General features: G+C 35.0%; 3 protein-coding genes across 3 annotated transcripts; all 3 read right to left on the bottom strand.

The window, feature by feature from the left end:
• Positions 1 to 6: 6 nt before the first annotated feature.
• On the bottom strand, positions 7 to 2,273 carry LOC112141041 (stonustoxin subunit alpha). Its single transcript, XM_024264083.2, has 2 exons — positions 2,141 to 2,273; positions 7 to 1,491 (listed from the first exon to the last, which is right to left on the bottom strand). Exons 1-2 carry the CDS (start codon positions 2,168 to 2,170, stop codon positions 538 to 540), a joined length of 984 nt encoding a protein of 327 aa, XP_024119851.1. The 5' UTR covers positions 2,171 to 2,273; the 3' UTR covers positions 7 to 537.
• A 4,613-nt stretch (positions 2,274 to 6,886) lies between these two features.
• On the bottom strand, positions 6,887 to 9,665 carry LOC112141039 (E3 ubiquitin/ISG15 ligase TRIM25). Its single transcript, XM_024264080.2, has one exon. It carries the CDS (start codon positions 9,620 to 9,622, stop codon positions 7,988 to 7,990), a length of 1,635 nt encoding a protein of 544 aa, XP_024119848.1. The 5' UTR covers positions 9,623 to 9,665; the 3' UTR covers positions 6,887 to 7,987.
• An 8,028-nt stretch (positions 9,666 to 17,693) lies between these two features.
• Positions 17,694 to 19,543, bottom strand: LOC112141040 (E3 ubiquitin/ISG15 ligase TRIM25-like). Its single transcript, XM_024264082.2, has one exon. The coding sequence runs from the start codon at positions 19,519 to 19,521 to the stop codon at positions 17,806 to 17,808; it is 1,716 nt and encodes a 571-aa protein (XP_024119850.1). The 5' UTR covers positions 19,522 to 19,543; the 3' UTR covers positions 17,694 to 17,805.
• Positions 19,544 to 21,835: the final 2,292 nt, after the last annotated feature.

Raw genomic sequence — 21,835 nt, 5'->3', positions numbered from 1 at the left:
TTCTTAACATTTTATATGTAACAACATTTATATACAGAAAACAAAACAAACAAAAAAGCCAGTAACATTTTACACACACACATATGTATACACACATATATATCTATATATACAATATATATATAAGCAAAACAATTTCCAGATCATTTTAGAATCAACGTTAATCAGCAAACTAATATTTTCAGACATCATGAAAGTTAATACATTTTGGAGGTCGTCTTCTTGAAGCTCACAAACTTGTGTTCAGTTTGGTTGTTTGATATCATTTTATCAGTTTCAGAATTTTTGCATGGAATGTTTTTTATTCAATATAAAAATGTTCAGTTTGCAGTTAAGTTTTGTAGAAAAATGCTTTTTTTCTCTATTGTTTCAAATTTTTCAAGTTTTTATTATTATTTTGATTGAAAAACTACAAGTATTTTAGTTAACAAAGTGATTATTAGATTTTATATACAGTGTATTTTCCAGCGATTTTCTTTTTAAATTCGACAGTGCAGACATATTTTATCATTAAGCCTGACAGATCAGTGACTGCTCTTAATTTTTATCCAACAACCTGATTTTGCCTTTTTTATTTGATGGAAGCCTGAATCCAGCATACAGAGGCTGAGTGAATGTGGTCTGGACTTTGTGTATGAGAGTCATGGAGTCAGAAACTCTGTAAAAAGACAAAGTTCCTGCTGTGTGATTTAAATAAACTCCAACTCTGGAGGATTGAGGATCTGGAAACATATTTTCAATTGGTTTACCATCCTTATTGTTAATATCAAAAAATTCATATCCAATGGATGAACACCTCAATGCCCAGGATTTATCATTATGACCAAACCCAGATTCCTTTTGGGTTCCTTTACGACTGATACCTTTGTATGCAACTGCCACATAAACATCCCCGCTCCACTCCACCTCCCAGTAACAACGTCCAGTCAGACCTTCTGCACTCAGAACCTGAGACACTTTAAGAAACCTGTCTGGATGATAGTCATTATTCTTATCTGCTTGTGTCCATGTAACTGTTCTGTTCTCATCACTCAGAGATAGATATTCGTTTGCTGTGTTTTTATCCAGTGTGATATGACGATAGTACTTCATGAAGTCCTCTCTGGATCTTAATAACAGAGCATTATCCAGTGTGCGTGAAATCTTTGTGATCTGGTCTCTAACAGTCTCCAGCTTCTCTGTGGCCTCAGACACAACTTTGAGAGCATCATCAAGGCAGTGCTGAGCTTGTTGAAAGCTGGCTGAGTCTTTGAAGACACTCAGATCTTCTGAAGATGAGGGCTGGTCCTCCATTGAGAGCTGGTCCAGTTTTTTGATCTGCTCCTCCATCTCTTCCTCTTTCCTCTCTTTCTCCATTGATTTGACCTTCTGCTCCACTTCTGAGCATTTTTGCTCCAAGAGACGGTGCAAATTGTTGAAGACGTTCTGACTTTCGTTGATGATTATCACAGCAGACCGTTTGATGGTCTCCACCATTGTCTGTCTTTCAGCCTGTAAGAGAATATTTTTGATTAAAATGTAATTCCATTTTAATCTTATATGTAACCTTTCAATGAAACTCTGTAACCTTTGAATGAACCTATTGTGCTCATCAACACATGACTCTGAATGTATTCTCAGATTCTTAAAACAGAAATAAATGCAGGAAGCAGAGGCCTCTGAGCTAATGTTGACTAATATGGGTATGACATATGACGTGTAGCATTGCTTTGAAGATGGTTTGAGCAGCCCTATAAAAACTCTTGTATCTTATCATATCGTCAGAACCCTCTACGAATGAGCTTCTCTACACCGCTTCTATTATTCTGATTTGTTATTAAACACTTGTGTTAATCCTAAAGTGTGTCTGTTCTTCCATCGAATTCAACACTTTTCCACCACAAGCACTTTCTGCTGCTTTCTGAGTGGCTTTGATCAGCTTGTGTTTCTGTAACCCAGCAACACTAAAATAGTTCTGGAGGTGCAGCTCACAGTAAGAAGCCAAACAGGTCAGACAAGACATGGCAGCTTTCAGCTTCTTTCCTTCACAGAAATCACAGTCGACATGTTCTGGTCCAGTTGGAGAACGCTCAGATGAAGACGGTTGAAGCTCTGCTTTTCTTGCGTCCTCCACCAACTCTGCTAAAATAGTATTTCTTACCTTTGTATCCTCAAAATTGTTCTCCGCCATTCTCTCTTCTTACAGGAAATATTAAAGTTTTGCTTTTTGTTTAGCAAGAAAAGCTCCTTCCTCCACGCCTTTACAGTGAATAACATGAATGCTTCAGTTTTACACATTTATAGCCAACAGAATAGTGAGGGGGAAGGGAAAAGGTGAGTTGATTGGACAGTGAACAGGAAGCAGAGATCACAGGTGTGTCACCAGTCAAAGCCCAACACGTAGCTCAAAATCAGTTCAGTCATGCAATAACATTTTTGAAGGATTCATTAATTATGACCTGTAATTAATTAATCTATTGTTAATTTAATCTAAAATGTAACCTAAAAACCTAATTAAAATCCAAGTAATTGATTCAATATTTATTTCTTATGTGACCGTGGTATGGGCGGGATAATACCCTTCAAGGTGTCTATTATCAGAAATGAATGGACAGACGCAATCAGACTTCAGCTTTGTCCATTAATTTATAATGAACATCAAAATTGTTTAAAATTTAGATTTTAAATTAAAAACGAGAATAGCTTTTTTTAAAAGCACCCTAATTTGTCTGTAATTTATTTATTGATTTAAATCAGGACAGTGTATATTCATCAATGTTTTAGCATAACAAAAACATAAATATGCCAGAATTAGAACAAGTGCTAAATGAAATCTGTTGTTCTAAGGCAGGTAAAAGAGAAAAACAAGTAAACATTGAACACATTGAGATTTAACAATAACAGACAAAAGTGAAAACATGCAGGATACAACAGCACAAAGTAGACATAAGCATTAATTAATCATGACTAATACGATCATTTGACGCCTCAGTTTTAGCACAGTTATTATGTGCTTTAAACATTTAAATAAATCTGTACTGTTGAGATTTGTTTTTGTTTTAAAATATATATATATAAAAATCTGTCATTAACCAAACTAAGAAAATTTTCATCGATCCTTTACAGCTGCAGTCAAATGAGCCGCCGTTCACATTTCCGTGGTCACATCAAGAAGCTCCGTGGAGTCTGGTGGAGATTTTCCAGCGTTCTCAGTCCTGCTACTGTAAGTATTGGATGAAACTCACACCAAAAATCCAGTGATGCTTATTTGACCACAGAAATGTGAACGGCGGCTCATTTGACTGCAGTCAATGTGAAGATACCATCTTCTCTTCTCCAGAACCTGAACTAGACCCACTAGGAACAGATGAGGGTTTAGTGCATGTGCAGCAGAGATGTTGATGGAAAGAAGATCATTAAGTCTGTCTGCAGTGACAGTTTGATTTAAAAGGAGAAAGACTCAGAAATGTAAAATCGAAATGATTTCTTATCACATTTGTTGTCTTTTAGAAGAAAAATGACACACAGACATGTTAAAAAAACTCTAAAAACAGAATTTTCATTGGAGGAGGACTTTAAACTGATTATACTGTTCTTTTTCCAGATTGAAGGAGAATCTAGCAACATAGAAAATTCATCTGTGCTTGATGGTCCTGGTGTCTTAATGATCTTTTTCATGCAACTTGCATCTCTTCTTCATCCTCTCCTTCAGAAGATTTGGTCTGTACATCTTCATCCTGACTTTTGGATCTTCATCTTAAACATCTGATTCACTCTTCTCTGCATCTCCTTTTTTATTTACTTTTTCTTTTAAATAATTTGATGCTCTATTTCACAATGTCACAATTTACTTTTTCTATCTTGAAGTAAATGTATATTTAATTTAGACCGAACAATGACAATATCGATGAGAAGTTTATGAATCATTTCTAACTTTACCGAACTCATGTCTGTTTGAGAAAAGTGGAGAAAGTGTGTAGTGAGGAGTTTAACATCTGTAATCTTAATTCGCTGTCATTTTAATCCCCGGGTTTCACCATCAGCAGTTATTTTTACAACACAACTCCCCCAAGAAACGAGAGTTTCCCTTTATGTTTGTTTCCCCAGCTGCTCATTTTATTCATCAAGCAGTGTCCACAATCCTCTTTTGTTTTCTCTTTAAGTCGCGCATGTCAGAGCAATACGTATTTTACGTAGGGATCATAAAGACGCAGAGCCGTGCTCTGAGCTGGCGCCCACACAAGGATGCACATGTGTGCGAAGATCCTAACCCTTTGAGCACATGAGGGAGAGAGCGCGGCAGGTGCAACAATCACAAACAACATCAACACAAAAAATAAAAAATGACTGACTCTAAAAAAACAATAAAAATCTCGAACCGATTCACTGATATTGATAATAGGAAGACTGAATTTAGAATCTGTAAGAAAAGAACTTTAAACAGAATCGACTCCACAACCAACCGGTTCAGAAACCTGAGAGAAACTTTCTCCAGAACAAAGCAAATCATCACTGACAGAAACAAATAAGATTCACAAAGATCTGATGTTTGGTTCTCACTAAATGCCAATCTTTACCATAATTACAAACCTTTTTTTTTCATTTTTCACATTTTAATTAGTATTTTGGGTTGTGGTTGTGGTGTTTTGTGTTGATTTGCTTTAAAAGTGAAATAGTAAATAGCTGTTTTTTTTGTTTTTACCATTTATGTTATACATTTTATCTGTGAGGAAAAAAAATCTTTAACATTTTTTACACTTATAAGTATAAAAACATTTGTTTTATATTTGTTATTCTTTGTGTGCATATGCTTATAGAGTTATTGATAAGTTAAATAAATCAACACAATGACCTAAAGAGAATCTTGGGAGATACAGACTCCTAAGAAGAATTCTGTATGACGAGCTGCAGCTCTGCAACGTCTCAAAAGAACCGTGACGGGACGGGATTCCCTATTTAGTGGTTTACTTTTTGGACTGTTTTAGATTCATTTTCTCAGATCTCTCGCTTTCTGGAAAAACACAGTTGTTACGTTTAGACTCATCCTGTGATTGCTACACTTTATCTGTTCACCTAGAAACCGACCCCGGCCCCCCATCAGAGAAGAAAAACGTTATGTGGCCCTCACAAGAAGAAGGTCGGGGACCCCTGCTGTAAACGGATGGATTGAAAATGTCTCCTTTGTAGGTTTCTCTGTGACCCTCCTTTACCAAAGAATGGGATCAGGCTATGAACATTTGAGTTTGTAAACATTTGTTTTCAGGACATTTTTCAACTGGCAAAAGAAAAGTGTGTAAAAAATGACAAAAAGATTGTTTGATCTCACCTTGAAGTGGTTGTATCCAATGCTCAGTTGATTTAAAAGGCAGCTTCTTGACAGTTTCAGTCCACTGATATAAACTTGATCACTTTCATTGTTTTTATATTCACTTTATTTAGCTTTTGATACCAGTTTGTATGTAGCTAAGTTTGATATTTAAAGATGCTTTCTAGTTGCGGCTGCCTGCTCGTTCCTCATCCTGACTTTTGTACAAACTCTTTGGAGTCGGAATGATGACCAAGTTGCTGGTTTGTAATCAATACTGGAGATGTTACAGGACGACTGTTAGCTTTGTGTCCCCAATTCACAGCAGACATTTGATACAAGTCGTAGTAGAAGTCGTCTGACTTCAGTTTGACTGAAACTCTGATTTAATGTTAGCATGAAAGGTTTTTAGTCTGTTTGGCAACACGTGTGACCTCATGAAGCTTTGTCAAGTACAAACTGTGATCTTTAAAGTAAAAAAAAATCCGAAGATAACTTAGATAAACATCTTATTTCCTATCATTTTCCACAACTTAAAAGTCTGCCAGCACAGATGCTGTTTGTAAAAGCTGCTAAAATAGTGAATTATTTGATTAATTGATGAAGTTCACCTGGTGGTCGCTGTAAAAAGAGATACAGTTGTTGTTCATAAAGAAAACCTTTAAACAAATCTACGCTGAGTTTTTCTGTTTCAGTCAGAAAACTTTCAAACTTCAGTAGAAAGTTTTCAAACTCAGGATGTCTTCAGAGTCCTGCACTTCTCCATAGAGTCCATGCAGCTTCCTTTTAGGATTCAGTTTGTTGTTGCTTTTGTGTTTGATGTTTTCAACCTGGTGGAATCAGCAGCATTTGTGCTGTGATGTAGGCGACTAAACGTGGATTTGTGGTAAATATCATGGCTCAAAATGTGAAAAGAATCACACAAAGGGTAAAAACACAAATGATTAAGGTGGAAGTTTTAGTTTAAATGAGATTTAGAGGTGGTTTTATCAGCTGTGTGAACAATTTGAGAGAGAATTTCAACAGGACTCCAAAGAACAGACTTTGGACGTGCTTTGTGAATGGATGTGTTCAAAATGATCCAATACTATGGATTGCTGACAGTCTTCTAACATTGTAAATGTCATTGTTTGTTCTGGTGTCATTGACTTTGCTGAATACAAAGCTAAATAAGAGGAAGTTTGGTTGAAGTTTGCATCCTTCATGTGAAAAAGTCCTGGGATAATCCTAAAACTGAACCAAAATAAACATGGATGCATTTGAATGTGTGAACACATGGAGCACAGTTCTAAATATTGATCTCTGTTATTGTTCTCTGACATGTTTTTTTGTCTCCCATCACTCGCGGCGTCTCCTCATATTTGAGTTTTTCTGAAGAAACGAGGCCAAGGTACTTCATAAGTGCATCAACAAGGCCTGTAAAGCTTTGTATATTTCCCCTTTTCTTCCTGCATGATTGTTGTGGAATGTTCAAAAGTTGTGTAATAAATCAGAAAGTAACACAGTCTGATGGTACGACTTGATTCTGTTCACTTATAACTTTGATGTTTGAGGATGAGATCAAAGATAAAAAAACAAATATTTAAACTCTTTCTTTCTGTCTATCTATGGAGCCCCTAAAGTATCAGTATTACTGGTTTCTGTGTACATGAGAAACTAACAGGTCATTTGCTCTGATGAGACGTTTTCAGAGTCAGTTTCCTGATTCAGACATTATGTGAGCTTATTGAGTTTTATTTTACCTTCAGACTCAACTATTGCACATTAAATGTTGCAGTGTGGAAACAAAAGATTAAAATCATGACAAATATAATGTTACTGGAAATCAATAATATAGTCTGAATGATGAAGAGTCAAAGAGACTTTGCATTTTCTTTTATAGTTTTTAGTTTCCTAGAAAACAATCATATCATAATCAACAATCTGTTTTTCCCTTGATATTTATTTTAATATAAGAATTTTGAACCCACCAAAAAAGTCTTCTTAAAATGAGTTTTATAAACAGACATCCATGCAGATTTTAACACCTTAAACAGATTAATGCTTAACTTTTAATACAAATGTATATATTTTTAATGTGAGACAAAAGATTAAACATAATTTGATCATAAAATCAGTAAATATTCATCTGCATCTCATCCCTGATCTAACAGTTACTCACTTTTGATTTTTGACTCACTGTTATTAACTGGAAAAACTAAAACACAAGAGAGATGGAGATTACAATATTCATAAATCAAAACATTTTATATTCAATACATGTTATTTACAGCAAAAAAATACTTTATGACATTACAACTAAGCAGCAAAACTAACAACTTTAAAATTGTTTTTGAAACAAAGATAATCAGAAAACTATGTTTAGTTGAAGATTTCATGAAGCTTTGAGGACGTCTTCTTGAAGCTCATGTACTCGTGTTCAGGTGTGTTGTTAAGAAATGTTTTATTCTTATTTGATTTTTGATAGAATTTTTTTATGTTTTGTTTTTGTCTTGATTTATTACAAAACCACATTTTTATATTGTTTTGCATTTTAATTACACAATGAATCCTGTGTTTGGTGTGTTATTTTGATTTATAAACAAAAAACAGTTTTAACACATTATTAGATGTTACATAAACAGTATTTTCCTGATTTTTGGTTTTCTACACTGCTGATATATTTCATCATCGAGACTCACAGATCAGTGACTGATTTTTACTTCAATCCAACAACCTGATCATTCCTCCAGGCCAAACATGTAATCCAGCATACAGAGGCTGAGTGAATGTGGTCTGGACTTTGTGTATGAGAGTCATGGAGTCAGAAACGCTGTAGAAAGACAAAGTTCCTGCTCTGTGATTTAAATAAACTCCAACTCTGGAGGATTGAGGATCTGAAATAGAAACACTGATCTTGTTGTGGTAAAATGTATATCCAGTGGGTAAACACCTCAATGCCCAGGATTTATCATTAAATCCAAACAAACATTCATCAACGGTTCCTGTACGACTGATATCTTTGTATGCAACTGCCATAAAACCCCCCCCGCTCCACTCCACCTCCCAGTAACTACGTCCAGTCAGACCTTCTGCACTCAGAACCTGATACCATTGAACAAACCTGTCTGGATGATTTGAATATTTCTGCTCTACACTGGTGCTTGTTGCTGTTCTGTTCTGTTCACTCAGAGATAGATGTGTGTTTGCTGTGTTTGGATCCAGTGTGATCTGATGATAGTACTTCATGAAGTCCTCTCTGGATCTGAAGTCTTCAAACAGAATAACATCCAGTGTGTGTGAAATCTTTGTGGTCTGATCTCTGAGAGTCTCCTCCAGCTTCTCTGTGGCCTCAGACACAGCTTTGAGAGCATCATCAAAGCAGTGCTGAGCTTGTTGAAAGCTGGCTAAGTCTGTACAGACACTCAGATCTGACAGGGAGGAGTAGTTGTTGAGAAAATGGAGATGATCTTCTGTAGATGAGAGCTGGTCCAGCTCAGCCTCTGTTTTCCTCAGTTTGGTGATCTCCTGCTGCATCTTCTCCTGGAGTTCTTCCACTTTCCCCACTTCCTCCATCTGATAGGATTTGACCTTCTGCTCCACTTCTGAGCATTTTTGCTCCAAGAGACGGATCAAACCTTTGAAGACGTTCTGACTTTCTTTGATGCTTTTCTCAGCAGACAGATTGATGGTCTCCACCGTCTGCTGAAGCTCTTCTAAATCTTCTTCTAACTTGAGGATTCTCTCTTGGACTTTTTGTCGATCCAGTCCCAGCTTTGTCTGTCTTTCAGCCCTTTCTGCTGCAGCAGACACCATGTCATGACCTTTGTGTTCATCCATGGAGCAGAGAATACAAATACACTTCTGATCAGTGCGGCAGAAGATCTCAATCACTTTATCATGACGAGGACAGATGTTCTCCTGAAGCTTTAGAGTGGCTTTGACCAGCTTGTGCTTCTTTAACACAGCAACCCTAAAATGGGGCTGGAGGTGCTGCTCACAGTAAGAAGCCAAACAGGTCAGACAAGACATGGCAGCTTTCAGCTTCTTTCCTTCACAGAAATCACAGTCGACATGTTCTGGTCCAGTTGGAGAACGCTCAGATGAAGACGGTTGAAGCTCTGCTTTTCTTGCGTCCTCCACCAACTCTGCTAAAATAGTGTTTCTTACCAGGACAGGCCTTGAAGTGAAGCTTTGTCTGCACTGAGGACAGCTGAGAGCTTTTTGTTCCTCTCCCCAGAAGTTCTGAATACATTCCAGACAGTAACTGTGTCCACAAGGAATAGTGACCGGATCCTTCTGCAGATCCAAACAGATCGAACAGATCAGCTTCTCTTTGAGATAAACTTGCTGCGCCATTCTCTCTTCTTACAGGAAATGTTTACTTTCTGTTTCTAGATAAAAGCTCCTCCCTCTCTCTGCTTTGCTTTTTTTTTCAAAAACTTTATTAAAAATGTTTACAATACAATAGTAAGAGAAAACACTGTTTGTACTGTTCAAACTTACACATCAATAAACAGCATTACAGTTCAGAGGTATAAGTTATTATAAGTTTTTACATTGAATATTTGAAGTTCTTTTATATGCATGTATGCTATTTATTATTGTTTGATTGTTTTGTAATATAAATTAAAGTCCAGATAAAAACAGTAAAACAAGTTTGTGAATTGGACTATTTATATTTCTGAATGTGGAATTTCTCAAAAATAATAAACCGTTGAACAACAAAAACAACATTTTTTGATAAACCATGTAATACCAAGTATAACACAATTTAAACTATTTTAATTATTTATTAATTTATATGTAATATTGTGATCAGGAATTTATCCAAATTTGAGCAAAATTCCTTACAGAAAACGTTAAAATACATATTAAAAATGGTTTCCCTACTAGACTAGCAAAAACACAAAACTCTTCTTAGTGAATCCTTAACTGGATGCTTTTAATGTACAATTTTAAATGAAACTTATTTTATTCATCATTAATGAACATTAATGTTAGCCTTTTCCCAATTTAAGTCACTCATGGTTGAAAATATATTATTTCTATTAAAATATCTGTGTGGGCTGAGGTTAAATTTATAAATCAATTTCTAAGATAAAAGGGCTAGTTTGTGGAAATGAGATCATTTCTAATTAATCGTGAATTTGAACTTAGATTAAGTTTTTTTTAATAATAGGATCACAGTTTTACTAATTACGTTCCTCCTTATTTTTAAACACTACAACACTGAAATATCACTTTTTCACTATTTGGGAGTTTTTCAGAGGAAATAACACTGATTTATTAACATTCATTTCTAACCCTGACACATCACTGTATACTTCAATACAATTCACTGCAGTGCTAAATTGATTTTGATCTTTTAAAATGATTGTCGATATGAAAGCCTCTGTCTCCTCCTCTGACCACCAGAGGGAGCCATCCCCTGAGTATTTACTTTCACCTGAGCCTCATCTTCAGCACTTGTCCTGTTTGTGTCTGATATTAAACCCATTGATCCAAATGTCTCCTTCTCATTGTTACAGATGGTCGTGTCAGGTAAAGATATTCTTTTATCACAAGTTTCTTTAAATTCTTTGCTAACTTTTTAACATTTGTGGAGATGTTATTAAAACAAAGAATCTATGCCAGAACCAGTTTGAGTAGATGAATATAAGCTCTGATAAAAATCTGAAACGTCTTTTGAGATTATCTTACGATCAGTAGAAACATTACTATTAACTTTCAACCTGTTTATGGTAATACATGACTTTTTTAAAATTATGACTGAATCTAATAAAGACACCTTTTGCTGTCTTTGTTATATGTAAGTGTATAACGAAGAAGTTTACTCATGTATGAGTAAAATAGATGATATTTGTATGTGTCGTCTAGTTTTCTTTGTCATGAGATTTTTTTCCCTGCACATTAAGACCAATTTTGGATTTTTAATGGTAGATTTAACATTTTTACTACACTAACACTGACTATTTGACTCTAGTTTTACCAGCTTTTACCCACCAGTCTGTCACCTAACCGGCATTGAGCCCACATTAGTTAAAGACTTACTCTGGTCTTAAATCTTACAGGCCTTTACTCCTGGCCTGATTTATAATCCTGGATAACCTTCATCTTCTGGACCAAACCATTCACATTTGTTCTGGACTCCTCCATCTCTCAAACCATGAACTTCAACAGACGGCGTCCAACTCCTTTCATCATGAAAGATAAAGTCTTAATGATTAAGAGTCAAGAGGAAATTACACCTCATATTCATATTTTTATTACACAGAAAAGAATTGCAATAAAATTATCTTGTCATTAAGTTTATCAACAGTCATGAATATTTCAACACCTAGAAAGATAAAGGTTTTTACTAACTGACTGACTTCAAGCAATCAAAAAGGGAAGATACATATATATATAATATATTTGAGATAAAAACTTATAAATTGATTTAAAAAAAAGAAAATGATGCTTTCTTATTGACATCATAATTACTCTAAATCAGTAATAGACGTTTTTGTAAGAACACATACAGCACACACACGACACATGGAGTCTATTGAATGTAATAATTGTCACGTAGAGTTTGACTATTTGCCTTAATGGGAGAAGAAAAAGGGAAAATGTATATAATACCTATAATACCTATAAAGTCAAAAAGTTCTTCACTTTTATTTTATTTTACCTCGTGAGAAGATGGATCTTCTCATGAGGAAATGATTCTAAAAAAGCGTGTCAATCTGTTTTCAGCTTCTGTAATTACCACCCCACTATGATTAACTTGACTTTTACTTAGTTACGGTAATCTGGTTATTAAAATCTATTACAAAATATTGATACTTTTTCAGTCACAGTGCAGATTATTTATAAAGAAACAAAGATGACATTCTTATTGATTATATCAGTAAAATTATTAAAATATTGCAGAAGTCATGATTGTATATCATGAAATTAAATAGATTTTTATTGATTATTATAGATATTATTACAGCTTTGCAATAAATATTATTCATTCTCCCATAAATAAAGCAAAATTGTTATTGATCATCAGAAAAAAATTACAGTATTTCAGAAATCATTTTTGTGAATCACAAACATGAATATTTTTTGTGATAATCAGAAAGTGTTTTACATCATTAAGTCCTCTGAACTCCATCCTGTGAAATCAAAGTTTCTTGATACATTTTCTTGAATTTCTAGACATTTGAACATTGTTTGAGCTCACTGCTGAACCTGTTCCACAGTTTAGTGCAGCACACTGACACTCAGAAACTTTATTCATTTGATCTTGAACTGTTTTTGGATTTTGCACGGTAATGTTTTCTATATGTAACACTGTAAAATCAACAAAGTCGTACAGATTTAAACGTCTGGATTGATTTAAAAAATGTTTGTGTGATCAAGATCTCAGACTTTGTTTGATTCTGACATTTTTGAAGAAAGACGAGAAGATATGAACTCTTATAATTAACTTTTAATTAGTTTACTGAGTGCATCATCAGTAAAAAAGATGGCCGCCGTAGCTCCTCTCTACACACAGGCCAACTTCTCAATCCAGCAAAAAACCCACAATATGTTGTTATCTAACTAAGATCACTTTATTGTGTCCTGTGCAGTACAATCTAGCATTTTTCATTTGAAATTTTTGATTGCTTTGTGAAGAAGACAAAGACCCAAACACTCTTTGTGTCTTCTAACAAGGAAGTGCCGGACCTATTTTTTTTTTTGGTCTACAACTTTTTCCTTTTTTGATCAAATTAAAGATCCATCTGAATCAAGATGTCAACTAGTAACAAAAAACTGTCTGAAGAAATGTCAGAGATGAAAAATTCTCTAAATTTGATGTCTCAAGAGCTCAGTGAGGTGGTGAAGCATCAGAAGATCCTCACAGGCCTCATGGAGGAGTTCCAGGAGATGAAAGCTTTACTCAAACAGAAAGACCAAAGGATTGAGTTCCTGGAGCAAAGACTGGATGATTTGGAACAATACTCTAGAGCAGACGACTTGGTGATCACTGGTCTGGAAACCAGACATCAAAGTTATGCCAGAGCTGCAGGATCAACAGCAGACCAGCAAGGTGAGGACGCACCAGCAGAAGAGCTTTACACAGTCAGTTTGGTTTGGAAAGTGATTTGGATCCAGAGATTCATGTATTTAATTGTATAAAAGATTCTTGCAAATATTACACAGATCAACAAATTAATGATAGCATGGTGTTAGACAAAACTTTTTCATTGATTCATTTCAACTGCAGAAGCTTATTTAAGAACTTTAGTAAAATCAATGATTGTTTGAACTCATTTAAGAGTAAATTTAAGATAATTGCTCTATCAGAGACATGGATAAACCAAGGAAAAGCTACTGAGCTAAATATTGATGGTTATGATTTGTATGTCAGCAACAGAGTGAATAGAATTGGAGGGGGTGTGGCTTTATATGTGGATAGTTTCTTAAAATGTAAACCTGTGAAAAGATTGACTTCAGTAATCGACGATTTACTGGAGAGCGTTGCAGTGGAAATAGAACTAGAAAAGAATAGAAATATTATTATTATGTGTGTTTATAGGTTCAAATATAGAAATGTTTAAAGACAACCTAGAAGAACTACTGAATGGGCTAAATGAAAAGATTGTTTAATCAGACCTTTATGTTATGTTTTTAATCTCTCATTTAAAACAGGTATCTGTCCTGATGGTATGAAAACTGCTAAAGTTATTCCATTTTACAAGTCAGGTGACAAACATTGTTTCAATAACTACAGGCCAATCTCATTACTTTCACAGTTTTCTAAAATCTTAGAAAAACTGTTTGTTAAAAGATTAAATAGTTTTGTTGAAAAAAATAAATTATTAAATGACAATCAATATGGTTTTCGCTCAAATCGTTCTACAGCCTTGGCAATGATGAAAATAACTGAAGACATATCAACAGCAATTGATGAAAAAAAAATGACAATAGGAGTATTTATTGATTTAAAGAAGGCGTTTGACACTATTGACCATTCCATTTTAATTTCAAAGTTATATTCTTTTAGTATAAGAGGTGTGGCCCTTAACTGGCTGACTAGTTATTTGAACAAAAGACAACAATATGTACAGTTTCAGGCCATACTTCAAAACGCATGAATATTGAATATGGTGTTCCACAAGGATCAATTTTGGGTCCAATTCTTTTTATTTTATATATAAATGACATCTGTAAAGTTTCTAACGTTCTAAATCTTATATTATTCACCGATGATACGACCTTATATTGTTCTGGAAAAGATTTAAAAAATGTAACAGAACAAGTTGAAAAAGAAATGATAAAATTGAGGAATTGGTTTTATAAAAATAAGTTGTCGTTGAATTTGGCAAAAACAAAGTTTATGGTTTTTGTGAAAAGAAAACAGAATGATGTCACTCTGCATATCGATGGTGTACAAATAGAAAAGGTACCCGAGTATAGATTCCTTGGGGTAGTAGTTGATGAAAATCTGACATGGAAACCTCATATATCAAATGTTAAAGCTAAAGTGTCAAAAACAATATTTGTTTTGAATAATGTAAAGTTTCTTTCATCTTGTAGGACACTGAGAATGTTATATTGTTCACTTATTCTGCCTTATTTAACTTACTGTGTTAAACTTTGGAACTTACAAAAAAATGACTTTGTTCCACAAATATTCTCCAGTTTAGGAATATGTTTAGGAGAATGAAATTGGAAAGTTATGTCAAAAGTAGTTGATTTCATCTTCTGAGTTAATTTTTTATTTTATTTTTTTGTTTTTGTTTGTTTGATTTTATTGTTTTGCTTGTGAATGGCCAACGGCGGGGCCATCTGAACTAAGTATATTTGTTTATATATACGAGTATTTTGATTTAGCAGGAGCAGACACAAAATAAGAACATTGTTCTTCCATCTGCTCCCTTTCATTCTTGAAGTTGTAGGACTGTGTTGTATTCTGTATTTGATTTTGTGTTTTTGATGTTCCTGCTGCTTCACGAAAGGAAACAAATAAAGAAAGAAGAAAGAAATTATCAGCTGAATTAAATAAAAGTTAATCATAAAATCAGAAAATGTTTTTCTACATCTAACAAATAAACAGCTTTGATTTTTGACCCACTCTTATTAGCTGATTAAATTAAAACACAAGAGAGATTACAATTTTCAGAATTAAGAACATTTTACATTCTAAACACATGATGAACAGCACAAAGAAGTTCTATTATATTGTGATGCTCAAATACAGCATTTATTTAAATAAAAGAATCTCAGAGATATGTGATGAAGCTTCTTTTGAGTTTCTAAACTAGCAGTGGAATTTACTGTGATGAAGGGGGTCCCACCAAAAAAAGAACTGAAAGTCTGCCAGCACAGATGCTGTTTGTAAAAGCTGCTAAAATAGTGAATTATTTTATTAATTAATGAAGTTCAACTGGTGGTCGCTGTAAAAAGAGATACAGTTGTTGCTCATAAAGAAACCTTTAAACAAATCTACGTTGAGTTTTTGCGTTTCAGTCAGAAAACTTTCAAACTTCAGTAGAAAGTTTTCAAACTCAGGATGTCTTCAGAGTCCTGCACTTCTCCATGCAGACACCAGAGGGCTCCATAGAGTCAACCTGGGCTCCAACCCTTTCCGGGTTCTGCTCTTCTCCATGCAGCTTCCTTTTAGGATTCAGTTTGTTGTTGCTTTTGTGTTTGATGTTTTCAACCTGGTGGAATCAGCAGCATTTGTGCTGTGATGTAGGCGACTAAACGTGGATTTGTGGTAAATATCATGGCTCAAAATGGGAAAAGAGTCACACAAAGGGTAAAAAACCAAATGATTAAGGTGGAAGTTTTAGTTTAAATGAGATTTAGAGGTGGTTTTATCAGCTGTGTGAACAATTTGAGAGAGAATTTCAACAGGACTCCAAAGAACAGACTTTGGACGTGCTTTGTGAATGGATGTGTTCAAAATGATCCAATACTATGGATTGCTGACAGTCTTCTAACATTGTAAATGTCATTGTTTGTTCTGGTGTCATTGACTTTGCTGAATACAAAGCTAAATAAGAGGAAGTTTGGTTGAAGTTTGCATCCTTCATGTGAAAAAGTCCTGGGATAATCCTAAAACTGAACCAAAATAAACATGGATGCATTTGAATGTGTGAACACATGGAGCACAGTTCTAAATATTGATCTCTGTTATTGTTCTCTGACATGTTTTTTTGTCTCCCATCACTCGCGGCGTCTCCTCACATTTGAGTTTTTCTGAAGAAACGAGGCCAAGGTACTTCATAAGTGCATCAACAAGGCCTGTAAAGCTTTGTATATTTCCCCTTTTCTTCCTGCATGATTGTTGTGGAATGTTCAAAAGTTGTGTAATAAATCAGAAAGTAACACAGTCTGATGGTACGACTTGATTCTCTTCACTTATAACTTTGAAGCTTGAGGATGAGATCAAAGATAAAAAACAAATATTTAAACTCTTTCTTTCTTTCTACCTATGGAGCCCCTAAAGTATCAGTATTACTGGTTTCTGTGTACATGAGTAACTAACAGGTCATTTGCTCTGATGAGACGTTTTCAGAGTCAGTTTCCTGATTCAGACATTATGTGAGCTTATTGAGTTTTATTTTACCTTCAGACTCAACTATTGCACATTAAATGTTGCAGTGTGGAAACAAAAGATTAAAATCATGACAAATATAATGTTTCTGGAAATCAATAATATAGTCTGAATGATAAAGAGTCAAAGAGACTTTTCATTTTCTTTTATAGTTTTTAGTTTCCTAGAAAACAATCATATCATAATCAACAATCTGTTTTTCCTTGATATTTATTTTAATATAGGAATTTTTAACCCACCAAAAAAGTCTTCTTAAAATGAGGTTTATAAACAGACATCCATGCAGACTTAACCTTTAATACAAATGTATATATTTTTTAATGTGAAACAAAAGACTAAACATAATTTGATCATAAAATCAGTAAATATTCATCTGCATCTCATCCCTGATCCAACAGTTACTCACTTTTGATTTTTGACTCACTGTTATTAGCTGGAAAAACTAAAACACAAGAGAGATGGAGATTACAATATTCATAAATAAAAACATTTTATATTCAATATGTGTTATTTACAGCAAAAAAATAAACTTTACTACATTGCAGTTAAGCAGCAAAACCAACAACTTTAAAATTGATTTTGAAACAAAGATAATCAGAAAACTATGTTTAGTTGAAGATTTCATGAAGCTTTGAGGACGTCTTCTTGAAGCTCATGTACTCGTGTTCAGGTGTGTTGTTAAGAAATGTTTTATTCTTATTTGATAGATTTTTTTTTATTTTTTTTTGTGTTTGTTTTGATTAAAATTAAGTTTTTTACAAAACCACATTTTTATATTGTTTCACATTTTAATTACACAATGAATCCTGTGTTTGGTGTGTTATTTTGATTAATAAACAAAAACTATTTTTAACACATTATTAGATGTTACATAAACAGTATTTTCCTGAGTTTTGGTTTTCTACTCTGCAGATATATTTCATCATTGAGACTCACAGATCAGTGACTGATTTTTACTTCAATCCAACAACCTGATCTTTCCTCCATTTAAAATGCAGAATCCAGCATACAGAGGCTGAGTGAATGTGGTCTGGACTTTGTGTATGAGAGTCATGGAGTCAGAAACGCTGTAGAAAGACAAAGTTCCTGCTCTGTGATTTAAATAAACTCCAACTCTGGAGGATTGAGGAGCTGAAATAGAAACACTGATCTTGTTGTGATAATATTCATATCCAGTGGGTAAACACTTCAATGCCCAGGATTTATCATTACGTCCAAACACACATTCATCATAGGTTCCTGTACGACTGATATCTTTGTATGCAACTGACACATAAACCCCCCCTCTCCACTCCACCTCCCAGTAACAACGTCCAGTCAGACCTTCTGCACTCAGAACCTGAGACCATTGAACAAACCTGTCTGGATGATTTGAATATTTCTGCCTTACTTTTGTCTGTGTTGCTGTTCTGTTCTGTATACTCAGAGATAGAAATGTGTTTGCTGTGTTTGGATCCAGTGTGATCTGATGATAGTACTTCATGAAGTCCTCTCTGGATCTGAAGTCTTCAAACAGAATAACATCCAGTGTGTGTGAAATCTTTGTGGTCTGGTCTCTGAGAGTCTCCTCCAGCTTCTCTGTGGCCTCAGACACAGCTTTGAGAGCATCATCAAAGCAGTGCTGAGCTTGTTGAAAGCTGGCTAAGTCTGTACAGACACTCAGATCTGACAGGGAGGAGTAGTTGTTGAGAAAATGGAGATGATCTTCTGTAGATGAGAGCTGGTCCAGCTCAGCCTCTGTTTTCCTCAGTTTGGTGATCTCCTGCTGCATCTTCTCCTGGAGTTCTTCCACTTTCCTCACTTCCTCCATCTGATAGGATTTGACCTTCTGCTCCACTTCTGAGCATTTTTGCTCCAAGAGACGGATCAAACCTTTGAAGACGTTCTGACTTTCTTTGATGCTTTTCTCAGCAGACAGATTGATGGTCTCCACCGTCTGCTGAAGCTCTTCTAAATCTTCTTCTAACTTGAGGATTCTCTGTTGGACTTTTTGTCGATCCAGTCCCAGCTTTGTCTGTCTTTCAGCCCTTTCTGCTGCAGCAGACACCATGTCATGACCTTTGTGTTCATCCATGGAGCAGAGAATACAAATACACTTCTGATCAGTGCGGCAGAAGATCTTGATCACTTCATCATGACGAGGACAGATGTTCTCCTGAAGCTTTAGAGTGGCTTTGACCAGCTTGTGCTTCTTTAACCCAGCAACCCTAAAATGGGGCTGGAGGTGCTGCTCACAGTAAGAAGCCAAACAGGTCAGACAAGACATGGCAGCTTTCAGCTTCTTTCCTTCACAGAAATCACAGTCGACATGTTCTGGTCCAGTTGGAGAACGCTCAGATGAAGACGGTTGAAGCTCTGCTTTTCTTGCGTCCTCCACCAACTCTGCTAAAATAGTGTTTCTTACCAGGACAGGCCTTGAAGTGAAGCTTTGTCTGCACTGAGGACAGCTGAGAGCTTTTTGTTCCTCTCCCCAGAAGTTCTCAATACATTCCAGACAGTAACTGTGTCCACAAGGAATAGTGACCGGATCCTTCTGCAGATCCAAACAGATCGAACAGATCAGCTTCTCTTTATCCAGAAAAGTTTGCTGCGCCATTTCTGTGTCCTTCAGGGAATGTTTAATCTCTCTTTCTGTTTCTAGATAAAGACTTGTTCCTCCTTCACTGTTCTGCATGAATTCAGTTTTACATGAATCATTAACAGATCAGTAACAGGAAAGGGAACAGGAACAACATATTGGACTATGAACAGGAAGCAGAGGTCACAGGTAGATCTCCAGTCACACCCAGTAACAGAAATGCTGTTATTGTGAACTTCAAACCATTTAATACTTTTATACTGTTTATGTGTGAAATGTGCTACAGAAGAGAATGAATTTAGAATGTTAGTCAGTGCAGCTTGGAGTCCAAAAAAGCATTTGTACTCTTTTGTTTTTTTTTAATAAAATAACTCATAGGAATACATTTTATGACTAAAACGAGAAGCTGCGCCGATGTTCTATAAATCCTTCCTCCCAGTGATTCTGTCCTACCTACACTTTTTGCACATGCGCAAATCTGAAATACGTCATCTTTTTCAGTTTTAGCGAACTGCCCATAAATCTATGCTACCCCTCAATCTTGTGATCATGATGTGCACCCTTGCTGTAAATTTGTTCGTCGGACCCCCGTGAGGCCGCGCTGCTTCTCCATAGTTCTGCCCTACTCCACCCATATTTCTCTCCTACCCTGCTGTGTTTACGACCAAACATCAAAACTGTATATCAGTTTATTTACAGTAGTTAGGATTATCTGATGATAAGGGTAGGAAAATCTCACGAGGTAGGACAGATCGTTAGAACACCTGTAGTCCTGCTGTCGGGCTTTGCAAAAGCAGGATCTAACGTATTTCTATATATTACTGGACTGGCCCTTGTCTATTCGCTGCTATAGACAGAGACGTGCGCGTGGGCACCATTGCTATGCGGCGAGTCACATCAACAGAATGCAGCTGCTTCATGCATGCATAGCTATACAAAAATCAGGCTAGCTCCCTCATTTTTGAAACCGATTTTCACAAAACATGTCTCCAATTAAAGCTTAGAACATGACTGATGTCGTGGTATATTTAAACTTTTATTATCTCTACAAACTAAGCTGTAAATAGTGCAAGAACTGTGCCTTCTAGTGTTACAGGTAACACGCTGCTGTCAAATGAACAGATTTTGCCTTTGTGCCAGAATCTATAGAACTGAGCTTGTAAATGCTGATTACTCAAGCCCAGAAGGAGAGGATGGATGAAGTTTAATGGCATGACTGATAAACTTGACAAAGTGAAGTAACAAAGCTCATTTCCTGTAAAAACACCTCAAGGAGCTGTACAAATAACAAATATAAATAAATAATTATAAATAAATAATAACACTCTCTAAAACACATAAAAACAAATGAGATATATTTAAACGCTGTAAAGAATTTTTTAACTTTAAACCCATGTATGGTAGACGAGTATACATGGGTTTAAAGCACTTGATTCCTTTACATTTATTCAGTTTGTTTGTAACCGTTGAACCAGAAAAAGTGTTTAGAAAGTTCGAGGTAAAAATGAAAGTGATATTTTTTTTCATTTTTTAGCAGACATTTACACGTCTTCATTGGTTATTAAAAACTCTAATCTGAGATGTATTTTCATCTCAAAACAATGGTTTTCACTCAACTTAGCTCTACTGAAACCATCAACTTTTATTCACTAATTATTCCTTCACTACAGAACTGTTCCTCAGTCTACAGCTAGAGGGCACTGTTTATGTAAAGGTAATTTTTTTGGCCAAAAATAATTTTTCAGTTTTTAAAATTGGAAAGATTAGCAGTTGGTGGTAAATCTCACCTCTCTCTCTTTATGTTATTTCTTTAACAAGATGTTTTAAAATCAAATCTGTTAAAATTAAACTAAACTATTAGAATGTACATTTTTTAAATAAAGTTTCCTCCAAGATTTACATTTCACAAAAATCCTGTTGAGCTCAAGCAAAAAAATGTTTCTGGCAAAAACTGTTTTTAAGATTAATTTGCTTTACTTGAATTAGAATTAACACATTTAAACATCACATGAATCACTCTTAATCAAACATGGTTTGATGGATCATATTACAAGCGTTATTTTTGAGCAATCTTGTACTAAACATTCATTATTTTCTTCCATTTATTTAGCATTTCAGAAATTAGAGGAAAACGTTTTGAGTTTTGCTCTGACACAGTTTTCAAATGATTGAATTTGGTGCAATAATATGTTGTATGTGTTGTAGGCTACATGGGAACTTTGATACTATCACTTTTTATCAATGCTGTTTTTTTAAACCCACATTGAAGTCATTTTTGTCTCTTTAAATGAGTTCCATCCTGTAAACGGATGGATTGAAAATGTCTCCTTTGTAGGTTTCTTTGTGACCCTCCGTAACCAAAGAATGGGATCAGGCTATGAACATTTGAGTTTGTAAACATTTGTTTTTA

The sequence above is a fragment of the Oryzias melastigma genome, unplaced genomic scaffold (assembly GCF_002922805.2).
Source record: "Oryzias melastigma strain HK-1 unplaced genomic scaffold, ASM292280v2 sc01541, whole genome shotgun sequence".
Classification (NCBI taxonomy): domain Eukaryota; kingdom Metazoa; phylum Chordata; class Actinopteri; order Beloniformes; family Adrianichthyidae; genus Oryzias; species Oryzias melastigma.
This window is presented reverse-complemented; position numbering and strand designations above follow the sequence as displayed.